This window comes from Vigna unguiculata, chromosome 7, assembly GCF_037176805.1.
Source record: "Vigna unguiculata cultivar grain cowpea cultivar isolate G323 ecotype 2 chromosome 7, ASM3717680v1, whole genome shotgun sequence".
Taxonomy (NCBI): Eukaryota; Viridiplantae; Streptophyta; class Magnoliopsida; order Fabales; family Fabaceae; genus Vigna; species Vigna unguiculata.
In genome coordinates this window covers 5,575,572-5,603,137 of record NC_140798.1, presented here as the reverse complement: position 1 = coordinate 5,603,137, position 27,566 = coordinate 5,575,572, and the positions used below count along the sequence as shown (strand labels likewise).

Sequence of the window (27,566 nt, the reverse complement as noted above, 5' to 3'; positions counted from 1 at the left end):
TAGTTAATTCAATTTTTAAATGTCAGATTTTTAACATTAATTAAAAAGTAACGCAATACCTAAACAAACATAGTGTTATAATTATTTATTTCTCTATAAAATTAAAATAAACAACAATGAGTAGTAATAATAATAATAATAATATATACATATTAAAATATAAAAAATAATAATACATTTTTTCAAAATAAAATTAATTACTTTAAAATATATTATTAAATACATATATGTTTTTTTGTAACTTAGAAGCTATTTAAATAAGCTACTAGCTATTTAGCTTTATCCAACATTTCTGCTTTATAGAAACGGGATTCCATGTAATTAAGAGATTCCTGAAACTTTTTGAAGTGGTCGCCAGCTGCAGAACACAATCATTGACTTCACATAATCATTCAACTTTACAATCTCTCAACACTGCAAACCCAAGCAAGCAACATAATTACAGCAGTTACTCCACTTTACCATACACCAAAACTCTATAATCTTGGAACACACACAGCATGGCTATGGAACTTGTTGCTGGACCTTTAATGGGAGCTGTTTTCAATGTGTTGCTTGAAAGGATAGCTTCCACTGAGGTTGTCAACTTCTTCAAGAACAAAAACTGTGAGAAGTTGCTCAAAAGGTTGAAGATCATCTTGCTGTCAGTGAATGTTGTTCTCAATGATGCTGAGGAAAAGCAAATGAAAAATGGGGCAGTGAAGGAGTGGCTTGAGGAACTCAAAGATGTGGCCTTTGCTGCTGAGGACCTACTTGATGAGATCTACACTGATGCAAAGATGAAGGCAAAACAGGTAAACACACTCCACACTGGTCCTGTCAGTTTTTATTGTAAAGGGGTTGAAGAGAAAATTGAAGATGTTCATGAGAGATTAGAGTTTATCATGAGACAGAAAGAAGTGCTTGATCTGAAGGTGGGTAAGGAAGTCAAAATGTCACAGAAGACTCCAACCTCATCTGTAATGGAAGCATGTGATGTGTACGGAAGGGATAATGATAAAGAATCCTTGGTTGACTTGGTGTTGACTCATGATGAGAAAATAGGTGTTATTCCCATTGTTGGAATGGGAGGAATTGGAAAAACCACCTTAGCTCAACTGATATACAATGATCAAAGAGTGCAGAAGGAGTTTGATCTCAAAGCCTGGATTTATGTCTCTGAGGAATTTGACATTTGTAAGATTACAAAAACTCTTTTGGAGGCTGTCACGTCTTGTAGTTGTGACACTGAGGATTTAAATTTTCTTCAGAGGGATCTCAAAATGCATGTAATGAAGAAAAAGTTTTTGTTTGTGTTGGATGACGTGTGGAACGAAAATTATGACAATTGGGACAAGTTCAGGAGTCCATTTAAGCATGCAGGGGAACATGGAAGTAAGATTATTGTAACTACTCGAAGTGGGTGTGTTGCATCCATCATGCAGACTGTTTCACCCTATAATCTCAGAGAGTTGTCGAATGAAGATTCCTGGAATTTATTTTCAAAACACGCATTTGATTATGGTGATTCAAGTTTGCAATTGCATCAAAGTTTAGACAAAGTTGGGAGAGAAATAGTGAGGAAGTGCAAAGGGTTGCCTTTGGCTGTGAAGACACTTGCAGGACTTTTGAGGTGTAAAAGTGATAGACAAGAATGGTGTAAAGTACTGAACAGTGAGATATGGGATTTGCATGATTCTGAGAGTAACATTCTTCCGGCTTTGAGATTAAGCTACCATTACCTCCCATCACATTTGAAGAGATGTTTTGCTTATTGTGCAATTTTCCCAAAAGATTATGAATTTGAGAAGGAGAACCTGGTTTTGTTGTGGATGGCAGAGGGTTTTCTCCAACAATCCAAAAGACATAGAAGAATAGAAGAAGTTGGCAATGAGTACTTCTGTGAACTAGTATCTAGATCATTTTTCCAGCAATCAAGGCGTGGCAAGTCATGTTTTCTAATGCATCACCTTGTAAATGATTTGGCTCAGTTTGTGTCAGGAACATTTTCTATCAGAATGGAATGTAGCAATACTAATGAAATCAAAGAAAGAACTCGCCATTTGTCCCACATTATTGCAGATAGTTCCTCATACGTAAACCTGAAAGATGTTAGCAAAGCAAATTGCTTACGCACTTTTCTGCAAATAAGACCAGTAGGTACATCCATTGATTTGTTCAACAACATGCCAAATGATCTGTTAACAAAGTTAAGGTGCTTAAGGGTGCTATCTTTGGTAGGTACACATATCTATAGCTTACCTAATTCAGTAGGTGAACTAAAGCATCTCCGCTATCTGGAAGTGGCTGATACTGAGATTGTGAGGTTACCCAAATCCATCTGCAGCTTGTTCAATTTACAAACTCTCAAGTTAGTTGGATGTCACAATCTTATTGAACTGCCAGCAAGTATTCATAAGCTTGTTAACCTGCGCCACTTGGATATCAGAGGAACAAGTTTAAGGTGGATGCCATTGCAAATCAATGAGTTAAACAACCTCCAAAATTTGAGTGACTTTTTTGTGGGAAAGGGGTGTGGATCTTCCATCGGTGAATTGGGTGAGCTATCATGCTTACATGGAGAATTGTTCATTCATTGCCTAGAACATATTGTTAGTGAGAAGGATTGCGAGAAGGCAAAGTTAAAGGAAAAGCAAGGTCTTGAAAAGTTGTCTTTGGAATGGTGTGGGAATGGTGAAACTGATAACTCACAGAAAGAAAAAACCATACTGAACAGCCTGCAACCACATACAAATTTGAAGAACCTAGATATCTATGACTATCCAGGAACAGAATTTCCAGAGTGGTTGGGGGATCACTCCTTCTACAATTTGGTGTCCGTACTGCTTAATGGCAGTAAATATTGCTACAAGCTGCCTCCCCTTGGACAACTTCCAATGTTGAAAGAGCTTCAGATCAGTAAATTTGAGGGACTAGTGAGTGTGGGATCTGAGTTTCTTGGAAACAGAACCTCTTACGTAACCGATTGCTTTCCTGCACTAGAAATTCTAAGGATTGAGTATATGCCATCATGGGAGAAATGGTATCCTAATGCTGAAAATGCAGGAACCAAAGCTTTCTTTCATCTGAGAGAGTTTCATATTGGTAACTGTCCCAAACTGAGAGGGGATTTACCAGATAAACTTCCATCTTTGACATTACTTGTAATCAGAGATTGTAAACGTTTACTTTGTTCACTTCCTAATTCTCCGTCTCTGCGCGTGTTGAATGTTCAGAATTGTGAGAGTCTAGAATTCCAAGTACACTCACCTTGTTGCCACCAATCACTGACATCATTGTTCTTGCACGGTAGCTGCGACTCACTCGTGTTCTTGCCTTTAGATCTCTTCCCCAACATCAAGTCTTTAGATATATGGGGGTGTAAAAATCTTGAAGCACTTACTGTTTCAGAATCAGATTCAACCCCTCCAACTTTCAAGTCCCTCCATTCCTTGCGCATAAGACACTGTCCGAATTTCACATCATTTCCCAAGGGTGGATTTGCAGCATCAAAGCTCACTTTGTTAACCATCAACTACTGTCAGAAGTTGAATTCTCTGCCTGAACAAATGCATGACCTTATGCCAAGTTTGAAGGAAGTTCAACTGAGGGGATGTCCCAAAATTGAGTCATCAAGTATGAGGCCACTCAGGATCAGGATTTGCAGCAAACACATGGAAGGCAAACAAAACCTCTCTGATCCTCTCTTTGCAAGGTTGAAAGGTTTGGCCACTGATCAAAGCCCCTCATCAAGTTAGACAAGATAAATGCAATGATTTTCAAGCAATCACAAGGAACTATAATACAAATTTACAGTGTAGTCATGTAACATAACTAAGATGATTAAAATGGGTTTGATCAATCATAGCTTCTACTTATTACGTATATAATGTAGAACTATTCACTAATGTTCACTTTGTAAGTTTAGCTTTTGGAAAAGATGAGCTATGATATGTTACCAAAATATTTTTAACAAAGTTTTGACAAACTTTTCTATTTAGGTAAAAAAAAAATTCCAAAGATAATTATAAGTAGAAAAGGTATAGTATATGGAAGCATCACTCGTACAAAGCTAAAGTTTAGATCTATATTTAAAAAACCAGAGTAATTAATTCCTAAAACCTAACTATATTTTATTCCTTTACACTTCTGAAAAAGTGTGATTCCTTTAATTAATAGAAGAAATAAAATATTTGTAAATATAAAAAGAATACAATATCACGAGTTTAATTTTATAATTTTCAAGAAATTTGAATACACTAAATTTAAATTGTTTTTCTTTCAAATTGTTTAATTTTTTAAATAATTTTTTTGATGAGACAATTTTAATTTTTTATAGAATATTTCAATTATAACAAAAAATATTAACATTAAATAGAAATTAATAATTTAAAAAATACAGGTTAATAAATTTTCAGTACACATTAGCTTATAGGTTGTTTTTTATAAAGTGCACCAAAAACGTTTCAATAAACAAAGTGTTTATTTTCTATAAATTATTTAAATTTAAAAATAATAATTAAAAGGGTAAAATTTTAAAAACATGTGTAGTTAGTTATAAATACATAATTATAAATATAGTCATAGATAAAATAAATATTAGTTATTAAAATAAAAAATATTATAAGTAACATTGGGTAAATATTTTTTTATTATGAGTAATTATTTAAATTTGAAAAAGTAGTTACTAAAATGATAAAATTGAAAAATAATTTTTTTTATTATGAATAATTATTTAAAAATAAAAAATAGTAATTAAGATAAAATTAAAAAGCAAAAGATGATGGTGTATGTTTTTTTTATATATAGTTATAGATTAATATGCTATTTTTAATTTATGTTAACCATAATTATTTTAGTGACAAAAATTAGTTTTTTTTTTTGTTTTTTTGCCTAGATTTACTTTGCAACTTCTATATCTTTATTAGTTGAAAGTTTTTGCCCGGCAAACATTGGCCAATCCTAGCAATGGTTGGTTAAAATATTTCTCTATCGACATTCGAAAGAAAAAAAATCCTAATAACAATGAAAAACAATTTCTCAAATATAAAACAATTCTTACAGACTTCAAGTGAAAAGATGAGTTTGAATTTTCTACTAGTTTTTCTCTATTGTTTTTCTATTGTATTTTTAAAATATATCAATGATCATTAATTTTAAAATTTTAAAATATATTAAAATTATCTTTAAAAAAATAAAACAATGTGTTTTAAATATTTAGCAGAGAATAACACAACAACACTCAACAATGAAATTAGATTCGTGAAAATATATGATAGACATTTAAAAAAAAAATAGCATCAATAATACTGGTCAAAGTAAATCATGACTAATGTTGATCCTGAAATAATCCTGACCTACATCACCAGATAAACAATCTCAGCACTATCAACCAAACAATAACATTTTTCACATTGAAAAAAAATATTGACATGCACAAGTGGAAAAATAGTTTAACATTAACTGAAAATGATCTCGTTCAACAAAAAATGTGTTTAACACTAGGAAAACCCATTATCATTGATGTTAGCCAAAAAAATCTTAACTAATATTAATCGAAAAATAACATTGACCCATATCAAGGTATAGCTTGCAGAAAGACTCCTGAATACTAACTACCAAAAATAATCACCTACAACTTTAATATGAAAGAAACCATCAACAATATTAGTCAAAAAAAAACATAAATGAAAGTGACCTAATGATATCTTAACCAAAATAAAGCTGACAAGAAGATATAAAAAGGATTAAGTATGTTTTTAATTTTTTAAATTTAACTTAAAATTAAAATTTGTCTAAAACTTTGATATATTTTGATATTAAAATTTTAAAAATAAATGAATATAGCCATTTTAATTCAATTATGTTAACTTTTGTTGAGATATTGAACACATTTGTCAACAGATATTAAACCGAAAATGTGTCAAACATTGTAAACAACTTCAATACTAACATGAAACATATTCGACACATAAAAAAATTAACGTAATTGAATTAAAAATATTATGTTCATTCATTTTTAAAATTTAGGAACAAAATGTATCAATGTTTCAGAGAAGGATGAATTCTAATTTTTGATCAAAATTCAGAAACTAAAAACATACTTAACCCTATAAAAAAGAAACAAAGAATTTTAAAAAGAAAAGAATATGAAAAATATTAAATTCTTATTCATAAGTGAAATTTGAAATTATACAATTTTAAGTAATCAACATACTTTTTGTCGGAAATAGTCCCACAACCACCTCAACCCATATCAAACAATTTTGACCAACAATATTCAAAAAGTGCAACAATAAACCATTAACTAAATCCTTAAAAGTGCATATATTTAGCCATACGATCTAAAAGAAAAGAATTCATAAACGAGTTTTTAAAAGCATAAATCTGTCAATTATATTAAAATTTATAAAGAGATGTATGATTTAAGTAATTAATGTTAACTTATATTTAGGAAACAAAATAGTAAGTGTTTAATTTTAAAGGTAAGGATAAAACGAGAAATTTTGAAAAACATATATGATATTTCTGTAGTTTTATAATTTAATGGAATACATTTTGAGGGACAAAATAGTAGTTTACTCCCAAATTTGAATTCCAATTCACATTTTGACAAGATTCAACAAGCATTGCATTGTCTATATAAAAATCTGCATTGAAATTTAGCTCTGTGGAGTAGGGGCTGGTTGGGTGTTATCTGGCAATGTCATGATAAACTGTAAACATAGAAAATTAGTTTTTGCTGAACAAATTAACTTTTAGATGAGTAAACTGTAATCATAAACAATTAGTTTGGTTGACCCTGCCACTCCATTCCCCTTCATTTTGTAAGTGAAAATGATAAACAGAAAACAAGACCACAACTAAAATTGGCAAGAACTTTGATTTTGAAACATACAACAAAGCTAATCGAAAGGGAACAAGGGGAGCCCATGAAGATGAACATATTATTTGCTAAACCCATTAAGATAGAAATTCCCGAATACGGACAGGCCTTTTGACTGCATTAGTAAAGCCCTGCAAAGAAATCAACAAGACACAATGACCGTATTAACGAAACAAATATTGCTATTAACTTAAATCATAGCTCCATTTTCTTAAAAGTAGTGAAACTCAATGCAATGATTTTGCAAATATCTTTCTCTTATCGTCTCCAATGCTATCGAATGAATGGCTTTGAAATCACAACAATGCATCTTTATTAATTAAATGCAATTACATTTTTTTTCTATCATGTGCAAGATAAAATAAGAAACTTCCATTTCATTCATTACTAAAGAAATGTAGTGTACCTCATTGTATTTAAAAAGTAAAGGGTATCGATCTTTCTCCAAGATAGCTTCTTCTGGTAGAGATCTGTCATTACTTTCTACGCCCTTAATATTTACCTTTTTAAACCTGCCATGAAGCAAAGAAAGATAAGCAGTAATAATGACTATATAAAGACAATCATTTAGTAAGGAATAATTGCCATCCATTAACCCAACAGTACAATATTAACATCCAAGTGGAACCATTACAAAAATCAATGGACATAAAATCTTTTTTAATTAGTAGTAATCAGTTGAAGAGGAGATTTTCATTTTTTCTGTGAAGCATTGTGTCTTTGCCCGATTTTACCAAAGTCAAAAATAAAAATAAAAGAAAAAAACAATAATTAAAATAACCTTGATCCAGGCTTGATGCATCTGCCAACAAAATCAATATTTTTACCAGATATAAACATAGTGATATACTATGAACAACTGTAAGACAAAATAATGTGCTCTCGTACTAAATTTGACAAGATATAGGTAAGAAATGGTATAACTGTTTCAAAAATCATGAATCTGGGTAACTTCTACGGGAGATTAGACCAAAGAGATTTATTGCACTGAACCTACTTGGAACAAGGATTTTGGAGTGCGTGATTTCTCCTAATCAACCATTTACAACTCCAAGGTGCTTTTCCCTCCTAAATTTTTCTATTTGATAACAGTGATAACAACTTTAACCAAGTAACTTCTCCAAAGAAGCTTCACCCAGTTAAAGAACCACTTCACGTTGAGCCCTTTTTTGTTCTCCTAGTATAAAAAATCATTAAAGGAGGTCTAAGACGTGATTTCATTATACACATCAAATTTGAATTAAGATATTCTAGAAATACTCTTTAGGTACTGAAATCAATACCATGCCAGCCCAGGAAATATCTCAACCTGGCCATACAAATTTATTAAGGAATATGTGACTTCAGCTAGGTTTCAATTTAAAAAGACAATAAGTTTCCAATTTCAGACCCTTAATTAAGTTTCCCAAATTAGAAGCTGTTATTACAGTATATAGATTAGTTTAGCAAACATGATTCTCATATATCATTATTTGCTTTAAGAAGTAATAATTGACTCGACATACAAATAACTCAGGAAGAATCACCTATCAAAGAAACTGGAGGAACTTCTGGTTGCTTTTTTAATATTTCCCACGTTTTGTGGTTTTCCAATATCTTTTGCACTTGAACTTTTATCTGTATTCAAGTTGGATGAAACTATTGTGGGATTTGCATTGGATTTCCTTGCCACAACATTGGTATTGGCTAATGGGATGTTGGGAGTTCCAATCTCAATGATTTCATGCCCTTCATTTGCTAAAGCCCTAGTTTTGTCAACACCAACTTGTAAAATCTTATGCTTTTCAACCTGTAACCATAAAATAATGGAGCATAAATACAAATAAAAATGGATATAGACATCCCTAACATAACTACCATAATTTGAATAAGTTTTGGATAGTCAGATTATGAGTCAGTTTGTTTAAACTTAAAAAATAAGTATGTCTGAAATAAGCAAATTTAAGAAAAAAAATCACTTATTTTACAAGTAGATGGAACTTTCTTATTAAAAAAAATCATAAAAATATTTATTTTTAAAATAAGCAAGTTAGACAAACAAAAAAAAAAACATAAATTTTCTTATTTTATTAAAAAAAAATTCTCAAAAAAATAAGCACAAACAAACGCACCTTATATTTGACATTCAAATTTCATTTTCATTCTTTCAAACTTGAAGCTTTAGGCAAAACTAATTGTTAACCTTTCAGTCACAAAGCATTAATTATACAAATGGGTATAACTATAGGTGTTGATACAAGTTGTAGAGCTAACCCGGTTGGGTTTGCAACTTATATTGTTATACCATAACCTTATTTCTTTACTTCGATATAAAAAAAAAAAGGACTATCATTGGTCAACATACATATTTTACATATATAAATAAGTTATACAAGAGAAAACAGAGGCCAAGATTTGAATATCCTCCTTAAATAGAGAAGGATGAGAAAAATATGTAACTAAACTAAAACGTCAAGTTAATGAAATCTAACCTCATGTACCAAAAGCTGCTTCATAGCTACAGAAAGCACATAATGATTTGAAGTATAATCCTGCACAAATGTAGAGAATAGAAGATATTAAAATCTGGCTGAGATTGACATACTTCAAAGACAGAAGTATGACCGACAATCCATAGTCCAAACCTTGAAGTTTATAAAGTCACTTATAGGAGGAACAAAAGACAGTGCCAAACCATCTGCTAATTCGGACTTCAGGGTTTGATGCAGCATATCTGATTTCACAGTTTTATATGTTATAGCATATGATACCATTTTGCTAACTAATTGAGCAAGATCATTCTTCTCCGTGTCAGATAGTAATTGTAATGCCACCTAAAGACAAAAGAAATTCACATCAAAAAAGAGAAAAAAAAAATGCAGTGCAACTGGGGCTGAACCAAGCAAATAAGTCAACTTGTCTATCAGAATCAGACACCAAGTCCGTTACTACAAACACTGGATTAAAAATCAAAGATCTGGTCCTGATACAGTTAGAACAGCTAAAGATAAAAAACAGAATTAAAGAAAGAAAACATAACAATGAAGGATCTTCATAAACAGAACTGCAAAAACGGACTTACAGTAATGTTGCAAGGCTGTGAATATAGAGATTGGGGATTAATAAGTTCTAGTGATTAAATCAAACTGGAGTAAGGTTTTGTTCGAACTGAATTCAATAATAAATAATAAGACGAAAGCTTTCTTCATCTTCACAATTTCTTTGTCATAAATATTTCCACAAATAATTTATCAACAAAGAATAGTCTGTCTCTACAAACACACATGAACATCAAATAACAAGGAATCTGCAATTAAATCTACTCAAGCAATTATAGAGGATGAAGACAAGGAGACAAAACTGATTGGATAACAAAACCATATTCAGAACAAATAGAATTAGTACATCACCGGTCTTATAGTTGGTGGGGACAGAATATGTAACAACGGAGAAATTAAGTCTTCCGCAAAGGAACTAGCTGATAAGTGCCTCGCAATATGCGGTGGGATTTTGTGGTGCCAATTATTTAAAATGTCCATTTTTTCTGTCATCATTGTACGATATCTGAAGATGTTTGAGATACATTATTGTTTTCTACGAAAAGTACACAATAAAATCTTTCTAAACAAAACACAAGAAGAACAAGATATACCTCTGATAGGACTTTGGCCACTCAATGTTTGGTTTCTGAACTTGAGATACTATATGATGTACAGTAATTGCAACTAGGGGCAAATATACTGATGAAAGGAAACATAGAGAAATAAGAGCGATATTTAACTTGTAAACAAAAATTAAAGTAGGAAATTTATCTTCTTACCATAAAGGGACATCTGATGTGTATGCACTATATATTGATGCAATAGATCATAAACTCCAAGATTGTTGAAGCACTTGACCTTCAGAAAGATATCAAAACAAAATTCTAAATGATTCAAAAGAATAAGTGAATGAATCCAAGGAAATAAGTTGTGTTTGATAAATGTTTACAGTTTTCTGCATCAGTGGGTCATGATAATTGAGCCGCAAAACATTTTCATGAATTCCATCCAGAATCAAGTCACTATCACCTCTGCACATTGATATTCCTATTTTACCATGAAGATATATTTGAACAAGAGAGGAAGAAACAAGTAAGACAGTAAAACATGGCCAACCGTTTTGACACAAGGGAGTACAGTGAGTCAAAGTCAAAGGAATTCCCTCTATGAGATTTTCTTTCCGACTTTTTTGTTCTTCGCTTATGGAAAATCTATACAAAGAACACCAATCAATAATGAACATGGTCAATTAAAGTTGTAATATTAGATACCTACTGGATTAATATAAAAATTTAATAGAGGTGAGTCTTACCTCTTTCCAGATGTCAAAAACATTCTTTGATGTGTCCTTCTGGCCAACTACTTGAGAACCAATATCAAACTGTGCACCAAGTAAAACAAGTAAAAAATAATGCAGCATCTAATGAGAGAAAATGGTTAACTATGTTTTTGGTCCCTAAACTATTAAGTGATTTTGGTTTTAGTCCCTCTTTCAAATTTTGCTCTAGTTATCCCTATCTTTTCAAAATTCATTGAATTAGTCCTTAATAAGCAACATAAGCAACCACGTTAGTTTTTTTTGATGTGGCAAACGGAATGTCACGTCGTCACCCCATTTCAATGACCATGTTGAAAATAAAAAATAAAATATAATTTTTTAATGCAACACTTATCATCTTCCCCAATCCCGCACCGAGAGAGAACACACTCATCCTCAAGCTCCATCATCATCAGCACCACGTTGACATACATCACATCTAAATGACACAACAAACTTTTTGGAAAATAAGAAAGGAAACATGAACTTTAGGACCGGAAAAGAGGAATGTCCTAGACGACAATGGAGAAGCCAAATTTGAGAGGACTCAAAAGTTGTGTAAGATTGGAGACAAAAGGTACGCGTGTTTACTAATATTATCTTTAAAACCCAAGTTGTTAAAACAATACAACCCTCCTTGTTCCTTAATGGTACCAAATGTCCTCCCCGTAGCAAGATCCTAGAAAACACAATGAGTAGAAAGAACGTTACATAACACTTTAGGTCATGGATAAGTTTTTTAATGAAAATAAGATTATTAGAAAGGTTTGGAACATAAAGAACAACTTTAAGGTAGAGGGATGACAAAAAGGAAACATTATCACGTCCAATTATTGGGATATGAGTCCCATTGGCAGTAGCATGTGTGGTTACCGAAAAGGGAAACATACGATGTTAAAAGAGATGAATGAGGGGTCATGTGGTCTGTGGCACTAGAGTTGAGAACCTAAGAGTCCTTACATAAAGTTTTAAAAACATTAAAAGATGAATTGAAGTTCTTACTAGTTATAGCTAGAGAGCAAGTACTAGAACGTGACTTACTAGTAGACTCCAAATGAGATTTCAAACATTCAATTTCAACACATTGCATGTATCTTTGAAGTTAGAAGCTCAACATTGCTTAATGGAGCTGCCATGCTCAAGTAAATAATAGAATTCCCTCTTAATTAAAAGAGAACAATAAGACAAAAATACTCTAGATGTGGTAGCGGCAATGACATGACAATGTTGATGATGGCAATGGCAGAAGCTCTAACAAGAAAGCTCGACAACAACTTCGACAACAACTCTGGCAAGGGTCAGCGACAGCTCTAACGAAAGCATGATGAAGGTTCGACAAGGTTTGGCGAAAGTCCTGCGAAAGTTCGACGAAGGTCCAACAAGGTCTGACGAAGGTCCGACAACAGCTCCGGTGAACAATAGGGTGCAAGAATGGACAAAACCACAAGTTGGATGCACTTCGGGCAATCCCAATATTTAAAGGAAATGGATGCACTTCAGACAACCCTAAAAGGAACCATAACTAAGACAGTAAAGAAGAAATGCATTGGTAAGGCTCCCAAGATTGGGAGTTCTGATACCAACCAAAAAGAATTAGTATAAAAGAAAGAAGATTGTTATTCGATTGATTCATTTGAAACAATACATTAGTTAGTCTCTATACATAGAGAACTCTAACCCTAAAGTATTAATTACAAGGAGATCACTAGAATCTTCTAAGAACTTCTATTAGCTTTTAGTAATAAATTTAATATTCTACCAACCTCTAGTAATGCATTTAATATCCTACTTACAACAATAGGTTTTTCCCAACCATGGTGTTTCACCTACACCCATACTGGTCTTGTTGCCACACTGTTGTCATGCCATTTAGTCCGACAACACAACAATTGTGATCATCCCAATAAAGCGACAACCACACCGAAAAAACACGACAATCAGTCACCACCCCATCCCTTGCCGCCACTACTGCACGTGGCGACACATCTAGCCTCCTCTCTAACAACGACCACCAACATTAGACTGGTCTCTCCATCCTCTTTCCATGTTGTAACTTTCATCTTGATCGGAATATGTTGTTTGTAACCACCCATAACTACTCAACTTTTTTCTTTCTCTCAATAAGTTTTGTCTGGCAAAATTGCAAAATGTATTGTAGGTATTCACATCTCTGAAATATTGTTCTCTCTTATCCATTTTTGAACCACAAAAATGAGAACACATTTAAAATGTTATTCTTTTAAAATGTACGGTTATCTTTCTATTTGATTTCATTTTTTCACTCAAACCACAACTCTAGTATTGAAAAACGGTTGTTGCACCCACTTTCAAAACATTCTAGCACAATATCCATAAAACAAATTTAATACTTCTATGAATTCACTAGCCTTAAAAAATTTATCAAAACTTCGTGATCACACGAAATCTTACCACATTGAGATCTTCTTTCTTCTTTGAGAGAAATTGGAGAGTGTTCAAGCATGATCTAATATCACATTCTGTAATTAAAAAACAGGACAGAAAGAGAAGGATTAAATGATTGCAAAGATGAACTGAAGAATGTAACATTGAGCAAAAAAATAATCTTTAACTAGTCAAGGTGTCAACATGGACACATCACATAATCATTACATTTATCATGAATCAACCATTCAAAATGTGACAACACTATCCATACTACATAAAGATTAACACAATATTTTTGAACATGAGAGGATATGGTAGATCACAAAATGGAAGTTCTTGTTGCTGAAATGGGAGAGGTTGTGAATGTGGTCAAAATGGTGATCCATTATTATGTCAAGACAAGGCAAATCTAGAAAAGGAATTCTTGTATGCTGCACATAAGCCTAGACAGTCTGTTGTATGCCAGTGAGTGAATGTCATTTCCCTTTATTTTGCACTGTATATTTCTTTAATTGCTGTAATCTATTATAGTGTCTTTTAAGTTTAGCAGCAGCTTCTGACTATATATAATGCTGTACCTTTTGTTTCATTTTCTATAACACAGCAGCTAATTGATTCTTTCTGCTATATTCGATAGTATAAAGAGTGAAAAAACTCCTTACATACACTTCTTTCCACTTTTTCCCCCAATACTTAACGCCAGACACTAAAGCATGCAAAAATGTATGGCCGCACCAAATAATATTAACTTGCACAAAGGCACAAAATTATAAAATATAAGAAAATTTACCTGTATATTCTGCAAGAGCAGTGAGTGCAATTGCACTGGCTTTCATCCCCTCCTTCTTGCATATGTATGTCAGCCTACAAAGATCATTTGTTTTAGGATGAATTTATCAAACTAAATTAACAGAAAAGACACTGCAAAAGATTAATGAGGTGATCAAATATGTAGTCTAGAAACATCGAGCACTAATCCGTAGATTTTACAATTCAATCAAAGTTATAAGTACAACCTCAACCCATATCTTATTAATATGTGGCTTAAAAACAGTGAGTAGCTAGTTTGGTAAGTTTCAAAAATTTGTGACTTGGTTCTAAGCTTGGTGTCAGAATTTCTCTTCTTTAAATAATACAGATCCATTAATAGTAGCTAATAATTCTATTTCCTAATTTATTATATCCAAATTAGGAAAGCTTATATTCTACAATGCCTTGGTAAAGATGATCGCAAGCTGAACTTGAGATGTAACATGGGGAAAGAAATAACATGTGCAATGTCTCTTGAATAGAATGGAAATTCACCTCAATATGCTCCGTACCCTCATGAAAAATTGAATTATCAAGAATCGTAGCCAAATCAAGAGTCCATGGAGCCAAATGATTTCAGAAGAAACCATAGACATAGCTTAATACTTGAGGACTTAGATACACAAGATTGCTTTTTACACTTCCAAGAGAGCAGTGTGGGGTCGAGATACATGCACCAACTAGTGATAGATCTTATCAAGGCAACTAGCTAAATCTATAACACTGTAGGCAACCACACTAGCAGGCTTCTCCATAAGAAGGAACAGGTTGCAAGTAGAAGTGTCTTCTAAGAAACAAATAATTCATCGAACAATGGCCATATGAAGATGCAAGGGGAATGCATAAATTGGCTCACTTGTTGGCTGCAAATGAAATGGCAGGGCATGTAATGGTCATATAATTGACTTCCAACCAAGTAGTAGTATAATAAAGGATCTATTAAAAGACCTCCCTCATCGCAATGAAAGTTGACACTAACCTCACGAAGAGTGTCCATTGGAGTGGCCGAACTAAGAGAGGCAAAAAGAAAAAAGCCAGTTGTATACTTGGGTGATGAAGAAAAACACTTAGGGAGTCAATACAAACTTCAAGGTCTAAAAACTAGTGAAGACAACTCGATCTTTCAAATGAAAGGAAGCTTGGAGTTGTTGCTCAAGACATTGAACGGTTGCACGATCAAAACCAATAACCAATATTATCGTGTTGTCTTCAACATATATAAGAACAACAATTCCAATGTTTCTATGATGAATGAAGACATAAACTAAGTGAAAGAAAACCAACGAGAGTAGAACAAAACATTTCAAGGAGCTTGTCACGAGCCACACAAAGAACCTTTAAGCTTGCACACGCCATTAGATAAGGAAAACAGGCCTGGAAGAAGAGTCACATAAATATCTTTTACCAAATCATTATGAAGACCTTCTTCAGAACAATCTGAGCCAATGACAAGCCTAGAGAGGTAATGTTGTAAATAGCATATTATTAATTTAAAAAATTCTCAATATCCCATAGTGATTAGGAAAAGTATACCTAGAATCTTCCTGATTATTTTAGCATATTTTCATTTCCTTATTTTAAGGAACTAATTATTACAAATAGAGACGATAAGAATGTAACTAGTGTGATTGTTGGCGATAAAATAACCTAATCATGGGAGCTATGTTTCCACTACCACCATAAGCCATCACCGTTGTTATTCACCATCACTGCCATTGAGGTTAGTGGTGACCCAGAAAGGTGTACCCCACTTCAGCGATCAAAATGCCAATAGTTGCATCGACAATAGAGTTGCCAAATCCCATCACATGCTAGCATCGATATCAACACATGAAGAACACTATCCGGTGCCACAAAGAGTGTTGACTGGACCTCTTCAACCCATTCCAAGGAGTGATGACATCTCTTTTGGCTCCAATTTCAGTAAATATAAACTTTTTGGGTCTTTTGCCAAATAGGTTCTTTGTTATGTCTTTGTTTTAGTTTTCTTCAAGGTCTGATATGAAACGGTTATAAAGAAGGACTTGATCGTTTGAGAACAATGAGTCAATCAATGACTAAGTCCTCTACATCATATACCCTATACATTTAATGCTATTGACCCTTTGTCTTAGGGTGTTTGGATTCTTCATTGAAGAGCATTTACACATTCCACTGAGAAAAGGAAAATGTGTTAAATATCCTATTTCTTAGTAAGTCTACACTAACAATTTTTCTCATCAACATCGAAACTTTATTGTTGTCATTTATGCTGCAAAAATTCCTACCTCGATCCAAGAAGCCATAAAAAGTGAACCTTGGACTTAAAATGGAAGATTGTTGACAAACCAAGATACAAAAAAGATGAATGGTGCAAATGGATATTTACAATGAAATATAAGGAAGATAAGACAAGAGACAAATATATAAAGCCAACTCGGTTGAAAAAGAAGACACTCAAACTTATGAAGTTACCTACAAGGAGACATTTTCTCGTATAGTAAAAATGAACACAGCTCAAGTTGTTCTTGCTTTAGCAATTAGTTTTCGTTGGGACTTACATTAGTATGTGAAGATATCATTAAAGTGTATAATGAAAATATTCGTGAATCATACGAATCTAATTATATCTAGAATAATAGGGATTTGATTATATCCCTATACAATAGGAATTTGATTATATCCATATATAATAGTAATTTGATTCTATCCCTAAATTATAGGGATATGATTACATTAAGAGTTATTATATTTCCAAAACTAGTTTTCCAATCTTGCATGTCTACCTAATGTACTTTTAGCGATAAAATTATTCTATTCTACCCTAGTATTTACAAAATGTCTTTCTTCATGGAACTATAAAACAAGCGTACATGGAGATTCCTTCATCAGGATTTTAAACTCCTAGAGAAGGAATAAGGTATGCCTCCTAAAGAAGGTTTTTTATAGTCTAAAGTAATTTCCAAGAGCATGGTTTGGGACATTATGAAAGCAATGGTTTCCTTATTATACAAGCAAAGCCAAAGAGATCATACTTTATTTATTAAGCACTCTATTATTGGATGATATGATTATTGCAAGAGATAATGAAACAAAAAAATTGGCAGCCCAAATTGAAATGAAGCACCACAAAACTCATATTTGTTTGGAATAGAGGTTGCTTATTCAAAAAAAAAAAAGGATTTTCATCCCTACGTATTTGATCTCTGTTAGAAGTCTCACATCAACTAGAGATGAGGTCAATTTGCAATATATAAGTGGGTCTAAACATCACCTTACAAGTTGGTTTTGTAAAGTTGAGTTAGGCTTAAAGCCTACTTCTTAACATGGTATTAGAGTCATGGGTTAGAGCCTAGCATAGCGAAGTTTGTAACTTGTTGGATCTATTATTCCATGCCATTATCGAACCACTCATTAATGTCTAGTTCCACGCTCGAATGCTCGAGTTGTATATGCCTCGGCCTCAAAGGATGTGTTGGAAGTCCCATATCTACTAGAGATAAGGCTAATTTATAATATATAAGTGGGTGCAAACCTCACCTTACAAGCCGGTTTTGTGAGATTAAGTTAAACTTAAAATTCTTTTCTTAACAATGTCCTCAAAGAAACGTATAAGTTAGGATGTAGAACTTCAAAAGCTCCTACTGAACTACATCACAAAAATTGGGACTGAAGAGGGTTCTCGTGTAGAAAAGACTTAATATAAGATATTGGTAAGAAAATTTACTTATTCATTGCACATGAGGCCAGACATTACTTATGCACTTAGTGTGGTAAGTCATTTTGTACATGTTCGAAGAAAAATGACAAAATTCTTCAATACTTGAAAATCATGTTCGAGGGGTTGTTGTTCAAGAAAAAAAAAACACTTTGTTTGACCCTTAGAATATATACTACTACAAACCATGCAAGTTATATTATGAACAAAAATCTACCTTTGGGTATTATATGTTTATTGGAGAATTGGTAACCTAGAATAGCAAAAAACAAGATAGAGTATCTCTTTCTAGTTGTAGGAGTAATTAATATATCTAGGCATCATGATGTGTAGGCTAGGAGGTTGAGTGTTGGATAACCTCTAACCTAGCACCTAGCTGCAGCCTTTAGTTTTTCACCTTTTTTGTATCTCCTTCATCATATATATAAATATCAGGAATAGTAGAGGGGATTCTTATCAAGCCCTCAAACATATTTTGTCTGTTTTTAATCTCAACTTGGTATCAGAGCGGGTCGATCCCGCTCTGGTTTCCGTCTGGTCTGTCCATTGGCACTTGTTGCCATCGTCCGCGGCTGTCCGCCGCTATTCGTCACTGTTAATCACCGTCTTCAGCTGTTCACTGCCATAAAACACTATCCAAAGCTACCCACTGCCACTGTTCACAAAACCGTCGCTGTCTGCCACTGTTCCGCCGCAGTCCGCCACCGTTCGCCGCCGGCCGCCGTCTCCGGCCACCTCAGTTTTCGCCGGCGACCACTGGATCTGGAGCGCCTCTCCGAGCGACAGCCAACCCCACCGGTGCCGGAACCAGACTCCCGTCGACGCGCCGCCACGCGCCGCTTCTCTCTCCGCTGCGAACAGGCGCGTGCAGCCCACGCGCCGCCTTCTGCTGCTCGGAACCTCACGGCGCCACCTCCGTAGCTCTCGCCGGAGTCTTCTGCTGCTGTTCCAACCCTCAAAACTCCGATTCAGTGAGGTCCAGACGTCACCCTTGCGGACATCTCCCTCGGTCGTTTAAAAATCTCCACTGTTTTTTTGCGTTTCTGCGTTTCTGCTCTCTGTTTTTTGTTCCCTTGATCAGAAATGGCCTCTGGAAGTGTTATTTCATTCTCTGGAAGTCCTTCCATTACTTCCGAGAAGCTAGATGGACAAAATTACCTCTCTTGGTCCGCTGCTGTCGAGATGTGGTTCCTTGGTCAAGGACATCATGACCACCTTGAGAAAGACGGAAGCCATGTGCCTCAAGAAAAAGCCGAACAGTGGAAGCAAGCAGATTTTCAATTGTGTGCCTTGTTGTGGCAATCCGTGGAGCCGAGACTGTTAATGTCTCTTAGGGCATTCAAAACATGTCACTCGTTTTGGAAGAGGACTCAGAATATCTATGCCAACGATATCCAACGCCTATATGATTCGGCGGACAAGTTGGCATCTCTGAAAATGACCAATCATGACATGATCTCCTTCATGAATGAAGCACAATCAGCCGTGGAAGACCTGCGGATGTTTCTCGAAGTCGACGCTTCAGATGAAATGAAGAAGAAGCTGGACAAATACTATATGGTGATGATTCTTCGCGCCATTCATCCAGACTTCAATCACATTAAAGATCAACTGTTGACCTCTCATGAGGTCCCTTCCATGGACACCCTGATCCAGCGTATGATTCGTGTCCCGAAAGTCCCAACACTTGAAATTCAAGAATCTCATGCTCGAGTAGATTCATCTGTTATGGCTGCTACTCGAGGAAGAGGAGGACGTGGACCTAGAGGAGGTGGACGTGGAGGCCGTGGACGTCCTCAATGCACGTATTGCAAGAGGATGGGTCACACTCAAGAAAACTGTTACTCCTTACATGGTTTTCCTTCTAAGACTGCTAATGTCTCTCAGGCTGACACTACTGAGTCCAAATTCACTGAGGACGAGTATCAAGAGTACCTACGTCTCAAGTCCAGCAGCCTGACACAATCATCTCAAGCCCCGAGTACTTCAACAGCTTGCATTTCTCAATCCATTGACAGTCACCATTCATGGGTAATTGATTCCGGTGCTTCTGACCACATCTCTGGTAATACCTCTTTGTTCTCAACCATTTCATTTCAAGACAAACCTCATTTTATAACCCTTGCCAATGGCTCTAAAACTTCCTCAAAGGTTGTCGATCGAGTCATCCTGTCTCCCTCCCTAACTCTAAAATCTGTCCTTTTTGTCCCTAATTGTCCCTTTAATTTAATTTCCTTAAGCCAGTTAACCAAATTGTTCAACTGTTCAGTAACCTTTGATCACAAATCTTTTGTTATACAGGAGCGTGGTTCGGGGAGACAGATTGGAGAAGGATATGAAGCCGGCGGTTTATATCATTTTGGATCTCGTCCACGAGTGTCATGTGTTGCAGCTCCTAGTCCTAAAGTGTTACATGATCGACTTAGTCACCCTCATTTGTCTAAATTAAAAAAAATGTGTCCTGAACTTAGTGGTCTCCACACCTTAGAATGTGAATCATGTCAACTAGGCAAACATGTTAGATCTGCTTTTCCTAAAAAGTCTCTCTCACAATGTAATTCTAGTTTCTCCATCATTCATTCCGATATTTGGGGACCTAGTCGTATTTCGTCTTTTGGTTTTAGGTATTTTGTTACTTTCATTGATGTATTTTCACGATGTACTTGGGTTTATCTTATGAAAGATCGTTCTGAATTGTTATCCATCTTCACATCTTTTTTACACGAAATCAAGAACCAATTTGGTCGAGTAATCAAAATCTTAAGAAGTGACAATGCTAAAGAGTACTTCTCATCTGCTTTGTCTGCAGTTTTAAGTTCACATGGTATCTTGCATCAGTCCACTTGTCCACACACACCACAGCAAAACGGTATAGCAGAAAGAAAAAATCGACACTTGGTTGAAACTGCTCGTACACTTTTGCTTGGTGCTCATATCCCTGTCCATCATTGGGGAGATGCCCTCTTAACTGCATGTTTTCTTATTAATCGGATGCCTTCCTCCTCTCTCAATCATAAAGTCCCTGTCTCCATCTTGTTTCCAGATAACCCTCTTTTTCACATTCCTCCTCGGGTTTTTGGTTGTGTATGTTTTGTTCACGACCTGTCTCCAGGTCTAGATAAGCTTTCTGCTCGTGCTCTCAAATGTGTCTTCTTGGGCTATTCTCGTCTTCAAAAAGGGTATCGGTGTTACTCTCCTGAAACCAAGAAATACTACATGTCTGCCAATGTCACATTCTTTGAACAAACCCCTTATTTCTCTTCCTCTGTTCAAGACACTCATGTCATACAACAAGTCCTCCCTCTTCCTGTGGTTGAGTCCCCTATCTCAGATGTCTCTGCCAACCCAAGTCCTACACCACCTACTCCCGAGCCCCTATCCCCACCTACTGATACTTTCCCGAGTCCCGACCTCCCACACAGGACTCTGACGGATAGTCCAATTATCCAAGAATTTGGTGACTCCTCGACTTCAGATCCTTCTCCTTCGTCTCTTGCTCCCACGCCTCCTGATGAAGGTAATTCTGGTTGGCCCATTGCTCTCAGAAAAGGTATTCGTTCCACTCGGAACCCCCATCCTATTTATAATTTTCTTAGTTATCACAGATTGTCGCCTTTCTATTGTTCTTTTTTATCTTTAGTGTCTTCTGTTCCTATTCCCAAAAATGTGAAGGAAGCTCTTGATCATCCTGGATGGCGACAAGCCATGATTGCAGAAATGCAAGCTCTTGAACACAACAACACTTGGGAGCTCATGCCCCTCCCACCGGGCAAGAAGGCAGTTGGTTGCCGATGGGTATATGCAGTTAAGGTTGGCTCTGACGGTCAGGTTGATAGGCTCAAAGCCCGATTAGTTGCCAAAGGGTACACTCAGATTTATGGCCTTGACTATTGTGACACTTTCTCTCCTGTGGCGAAAATGACTGTTGTTCGACTCTTCTTTGCAATGGCCGCCATTCGTCATTGGCCACTTCATCAATTGGATATCAAGAATGCTTTCCTTCATGGTGATCTTGAGGAGGAAGTCTACATGGAGCAACCCCCTGGATTTGTTGCTCAGGGGGAGTCTGGTATGGTGTGCAAATTGCATCGCTCTTTATACGGCCTCAAACAATCACCACGTGCCTGGTTTGGAAAATTCAGCTCCATTATTCAAAGTTTTGGGTTGAGACGCAGTGAGGCAGATCACTCCGTCTTTTACTCGCATACTTCTCCTGGGAAATGTATCTACCTAATAGTATATGTTGATGATATAGTCATTACAGGAAATGATATTGTTGGCATATCTCAATTAAAGGAGCACTTGTGTAGGCATTTTCAAACCAAGGATTTGGGAAGCCTCAAATACTTCTTGGGCATTGAAGTGGCACAGTCTAAACATGGCATTGTAATCTCTCAAAGGAAGTATGCTCTTGATATCCTACAAGAAACTGGTATGATTGATTGTAAACCAGTAGAGAGTCCTATGGACCCAAATCAAAAGTTAACAACTGAAGAAGGTGAATTATTCTCTGACCCTGAAAGATACAGGAGGCTGGTTGGAAAACTAATTTACCTCACCATTACAAGGCCAGATCTATCCTTTGCAGTTGGAGTGGTTAGTCAGTTTATGCAGTCTCCATGTGTTGGCCATTGGAATTCTATCATCCGCATTCTAAGGTACCTAAAAAAGGCTCCCGGGCAAGGGTTGTTATATGAAGATCGAGGAAGCTTTCATGTCTCTGGATATTGTGATGCGGATTGGGCAGGATCTCCTATGGACAGACGATCTACTACTGGATACTGTGTATTCCTTGGAGGTAATATTATTTCATGGAAAAGTAAGAAGCAGAGTGTAGTAGCTAGATCGACAGCTGAAGCTGAATATAGAGCCATGGCATCACTAACATGTGAACTTATATGGGTGAAGCAATTTCTTCAAGAACTTAAGTTTTGTGACATCAAGACTATGAAGATGTATTGCGATAATCAAGCTGCTCTCCACATTGCTTCAAATCCAGTGTTTCACGAGAGAACAAAACATATAGAAATAGACTGTCATTTTGTTCGTGAAAAGTTATTGGCAAAGGAAATATGTACTGAGTTTGTGGGATCGAATGACCAACTCGCAGACATGTTGACCAAGTCATTAAGAGGACCTCGAATTGAGTTTATTTGTTCCAAGCTGGGTACATACAATTTGTATGCTCCAGCTTGAGGGGGAGTGTAGGAGTAATTAATATATCTAGGCATCATGATGTGTAGGCTAGGAGGTTGAGTGTTGGATAACCTCTAACCTAGCACCTAGCTGCAGCCTTTAGTTTTTCACCTTTTTTGTATCTCCTTCATCATATATATAAATATCAAGAATAGTAGAGGGGATTCTTATCAAGCCCTCAAACATATTTTGTCTGTTTTTAATCTCAACTGTTGAAACCGAATTTTGAGCCTTTGGTCAAGGTGTGTAAGAAGTACTCTGTATGATACGACATAGTGTTGTGAAGAGCCACAGCAGGCTAGTGTCAACACATAAACATGACATGGTTTGAAAAAATCCCGAGAATGAGAAACATAAAAATACTTAAGAGAGGGAAACAAAATCATTAAAAGAGTTAATATATATATATATATATATATATATATATATATATATATATATATATTAATGGTAAAAGAACCACACTCCTAGAGATACTAAAGTGACAAGAGGTTGCATCATAACACAAAAAATCCTTTGAACCATACAATAGCCTATGACGTTCAGGAGGTGAAAGTTGGAGAAAATAAACACAACCATAGGAGTGTAGATCAATATAATCAAGATAAACTTGAACGCGGTGAAAGAAAGGAGAATCAACCATAAGAACATGAGAAGGAAAAAGATTTAACTAAGAGAGAATTATTGTCAGAACCTCATCCCAAATATTGGAGAATAATAACACCGTGTTACTTTTCCCTTATTCTAGAATATTCTCTTGTTTGTTGTACTATCGGTTTGCTATGAAAACTATCCTTTTTTGTTAGTTTGATATTTGTATTGGTACTCTTGTACCCTAAAGATAGCTTCTATAAAATACTCCCTTTGCTCACTATTTTTGATGGGTTGAAAATATGAAAACCCCCCTTTACATTTTCTTGTTCTCTAAGATGGTACACAAAGCTCCTTAATTTCTTTTCCATGGACCCAAACCCCATCTCTTTCGCATCTCATTCTTGTTCCACCATTGTCGTCCAAACACTTGATAACTTCAATCATCTCCTTCGCTAATTTAATTTAAATTAAATCTTAATATAATCTATAAAAAGGTTTTTTATCAACAGTCTTACTAACGTCAATTTTCTGATATATATGTATGAGGTATGAACTATTTCAAGCTAATCATCACCTGCTCACTGCACGATTGACTGTTGGTTGAACAAATATATGAACCCTGTCATGGAACAGAAGTTTGTTGTCAAAAATCAGACCATATACACATTTGGACATACAAATTAAAAAAAAAATGCAAATAGGAAAGACAGGAATACTAGCTTATAGACAAGATAAGTATTTAGGGATAAAGAATCAAAGGTGTAGCAAAAGAAAAGCCATCCGAAATTCAATATATTAAAAGGTGTAAGAATATAAGATGATTATCCATATGGACGAATCCTTGTTTGTTTGAGCACAGCCAAGGAACGTATTATATATAGATTGTTGGAGCTCAGAGGAACAGTTTAACTTCAGTAATAATGGGAAGAAAAAGTTTGTAAAAAGTGAGGAGGGGTTTGGCTGAGGATAGCTGCTGACTGTAAGCATCCGTTGAGCAAAGGCCAAAAAAACATAAGCGATGTTGTTGGTAGAGTAGTTGACAATTGACCACCGGCAAGGACACTAGTTTTTCTAGGTGCATGGCTTAAACATTACTCGAAGTCAGTTTAAAGAGAACAAAAAATATTAGCATGAAGAAAATAATTTCATCGATTATTTCATATAAGCAGAGATAAATTATATAGAAAGAAGGAAGAAAATGAAAAGAAATAAAACAAAAAATATTTCCAAAATTAACTAGTATTATACAACACTAGTAACTAGGAATGACACACAAATAGAGTAACCGACAGTAATCCTTCCTACTACTGAGATACCATGATTCTCTAACAACTAAGAAATTGATTTCCAATGAAAGTTTTCTCAAATAGCAGGATAAGACTTCAGTCGCAGCTGTTACGGTTGAATTTTGTTTTTAAAATTGTGGGAAATAACAACAACAAATATATGCAAAGAAAATAATTTAAGATAGAATGAAATATTTAACACCTAAAAAAATTAGGAGATTAGTTATCTGAATCAGAAACTTACTTGGCTACCTGACGCAATGGTCTTAAGGCAGGTGCATATAGGTCATTACAAATGCATATCACCTACATTGACAATTAATATCATCATCACTGCAAATGATTTGTCTGGTAAACAATACTAACAATATGAACATCAGAACATCCAAAACTCACAGGTCTTGAAAGTGAAGCAGTTTTTGAACCCTTTTTTGATGACTTTCTCTCCAGTTGTCCTTTGCCCACAGTTTGTTTCCCCGCATCAGGCTTCCTTTCGGAAGAAATCTGCATGATTTGGTTTATATAGAGATTTATGATTTCATATGACAAACTTTCATTAAAAAATTTCCATGTTACTGTTATTTATACTTTTCCTTAAAAAAGAGGGCTCCGTCTCAATCCCAACTTCCCCTACCCTATTCATTGTAGGTATACCAATCTTAAACTATATGAACTAGAAAGACATTTAACTGAAATAGCTGATGCGGGATCTCTAACATCCGATATAATTTTATTTGGTTAGAAGAAGCTACATAATAGTGATAAATATTTGTATTTTAATTAAAGGTAGTTAGTCAATTACAAGTGAAACAATTGGCAAGGAGCTTCAATCCTCTCAACCTAGGGAAATTTGTTAAAAAAGGTACAATTCTAAAACAAAATGCATACAAACAATACTTCAGATAATCATTTTGTTCAGATCCCCAACTCTACCCTCTCAAAAGTGTATATCTACTTTTAAAAACCAGCAAAACAAAAAAATTGCATTCAGTTACATACAAATGTCAGCAAGCCTATCACATGTCTAGTAAGAAAATTTATGTTCTTGTATTGTACTCATTGATGAATGCGTGAATAGTGAACACAACCAACAAATGAAATTATATTGGAACCACAAAAACATCAAGCTATAAAACTTGTTTGATCATTGAGATGAAATTGAGACCTTGGACAATATTAAAGGAATCTTCAATATGACTACAATTAAGTAGGTTTGCTTAGACAACACACTTTAGGAGACAGATCAACATTTGCATCTAACACTAACCATCTTTAGAAGAACCTCCACAGCACCCTTACCGTCACCAAGAGCTCCATCAATTTCATCCACCACCTAGGAAAATGGAAACAGATAAGCATTTTCACCTTTATGCATTGATACTAATATACAAAATGAAAATATTGAAAGAAAGAAAAGATACCAGACACTTCGGCCTTGAATCAGACAAGACAGAGTTCATTTGAACCACATCAAGAATCTTGGCTTCAATTGTTGATGTAGAACGATCATCACTAGCATTAATCTACAAAATTTAAAACTCCTGTTTGGTATAGGTTGAAATTATAGGAATCTATGTAGAATGGGAGGAAAGAGAGAGCAAGCCAATGAATAATTAGGATCTGGTATTGATGTGAGTTGATAAGAAATACAACTATTACCACTAACCCCTATTTATGATAATACTAGACATCTAGACCCAATTAAATAAGGAAGCATATCTTGATATACAATGACCAAAGCCACTCCCTAGAGATCATTATAATACTTTAAATATTCTAACATATGAAAAGAACATAAGAATATTATGCAGATATTATAACATTCTCCTTCAATGTAAATCTCATAAAGCTTTCAGGGTGTTATAATTAAACACCTAAAAGAGAAAAAAAGGTAAATATAGCATAATGACATTCAACTTTTACCTTAAGACAAGACCAAGGAATATTGGACTAAAAGACAAGGCCAAACTGAAACTGGAACAGAGACAACAAATGTGAGTTTAATAGAACTGGTATTTTAAGAACACCCTGAACAATAGTTCTTGATTGAATCAATACTAATTTCTTATCAATGTGACAAGGAACTAGCCTGGGTTACACATGAAAGCTTACAACTCAGAACTCTGAGAGACCTTTCTCTCAACCCTTTCCAAACCCAACTAACAGCACAACTAACTCCCCCCAAAGCTCTCAGATAGACTTATATACATGTTTGTTACCATTACAACCCCTAACTGTTCTAATTGTCTGTTTTCCTCCTCCATTTATACACAATACCAAATCTATCAATACCCCTTCCATGAAGTTTCACCTTCTGGAAATTCCTTAGAGATACATGAGATTCTGCCACTGAATTAAAACCTCTAGATCGCCT

At 34.9% G+C, this 27,566-nt stretch overlaps 2 protein-coding genes across 3 annotated transcripts in view; one reads left to right on the top strand and one right to left on the bottom strand.

The window, feature by feature from the left end:
- Positions 1-278: 278 nt before the first annotated feature.
- LOC114192653 (putative disease resistance RPP13-like protein 1) lies at positions 279-3,958 on the top strand. The gene has a single exon (XM_028082427.2). It carries the CDS (start codon positions 501-503, stop codon positions 3,735-3,737), a length of 3,237 nt encoding a protein of 1,078 aa, XP_027938228.2. The 5' UTR covers positions 279-500; the 3' UTR covers positions 3,738-3,958.
- A 2,733-nt stretch (positions 3,959-6,691) lies between these two features.
- Positions 6,692-27,566, bottom strand: part of CTF18 (P-loop containing nucleoside triphosphate hydrolases superfamily protein) — a 28,160-nt gene continuing 7,285 nt past the window's right edge. For both annotated transcript variants that reach the window (XM_028082513.2, XM_028082514.2), the window contains exons 6-23: positions 26,614-26,715; positions 26,460-26,525; positions 25,589-25,696; positions 25,437-25,498; positions 24,481-24,525; positions 14,400-14,473; positions 13,634-13,701; positions 11,198-11,266; positions 11,002-11,096; positions 10,835-10,916; positions 10,665-10,743; positions 10,497-10,584; positions 10,255-10,408; positions 9,490-9,678; positions 9,337-9,396; positions 8,392-8,654; positions 7,272-7,377; positions 6,692-6,996 (exon numbers count right to left, since the gene is read on the bottom strand). In XM_028082513.2, coding sequence (XP_027938314.2) covers positions 6,943-6,996; positions 7,272-7,377; positions 8,392-8,654; positions 9,337-9,396; positions 9,490-9,678; positions 10,255-10,408; positions 10,497-10,584; positions 10,665-10,743; positions 10,835-10,916; positions 11,002-11,096; positions 11,198-11,266; positions 13,634-13,701; positions 14,400-14,473; positions 24,481-24,525; positions 25,437-25,498; positions 25,589-25,696; positions 26,460-26,525; positions 26,614-26,715 — 1,764 coding nt within the window. In that variant the 3' untranslated portion in view covers positions 6,692-6,942. The remainder of the gene's footprint in view (positions 6,997-7,271; positions 7,378-8,391; positions 8,655-9,336; positions 9,397-9,489; positions 9,679-10,254; positions 10,409-10,496; positions 10,585-10,664; positions 10,744-10,834; positions 10,917-11,001; positions 11,097-11,197; positions 11,267-13,633; positions 13,702-14,399; positions 14,474-24,480; positions 24,526-25,436; positions 25,499-25,588; positions 25,697-26,459; positions 26,526-26,613; positions 26,716-27,566) is intronic.

Coding starts and splice junctions, on each gene's coding strand:
- LOC114192653 (XM_028082427.2), top strand. CDS start 501: ATGGCTATGGAACTTGTTGCTGGACCTTTAATGGGAGCTGTTTTCAAT.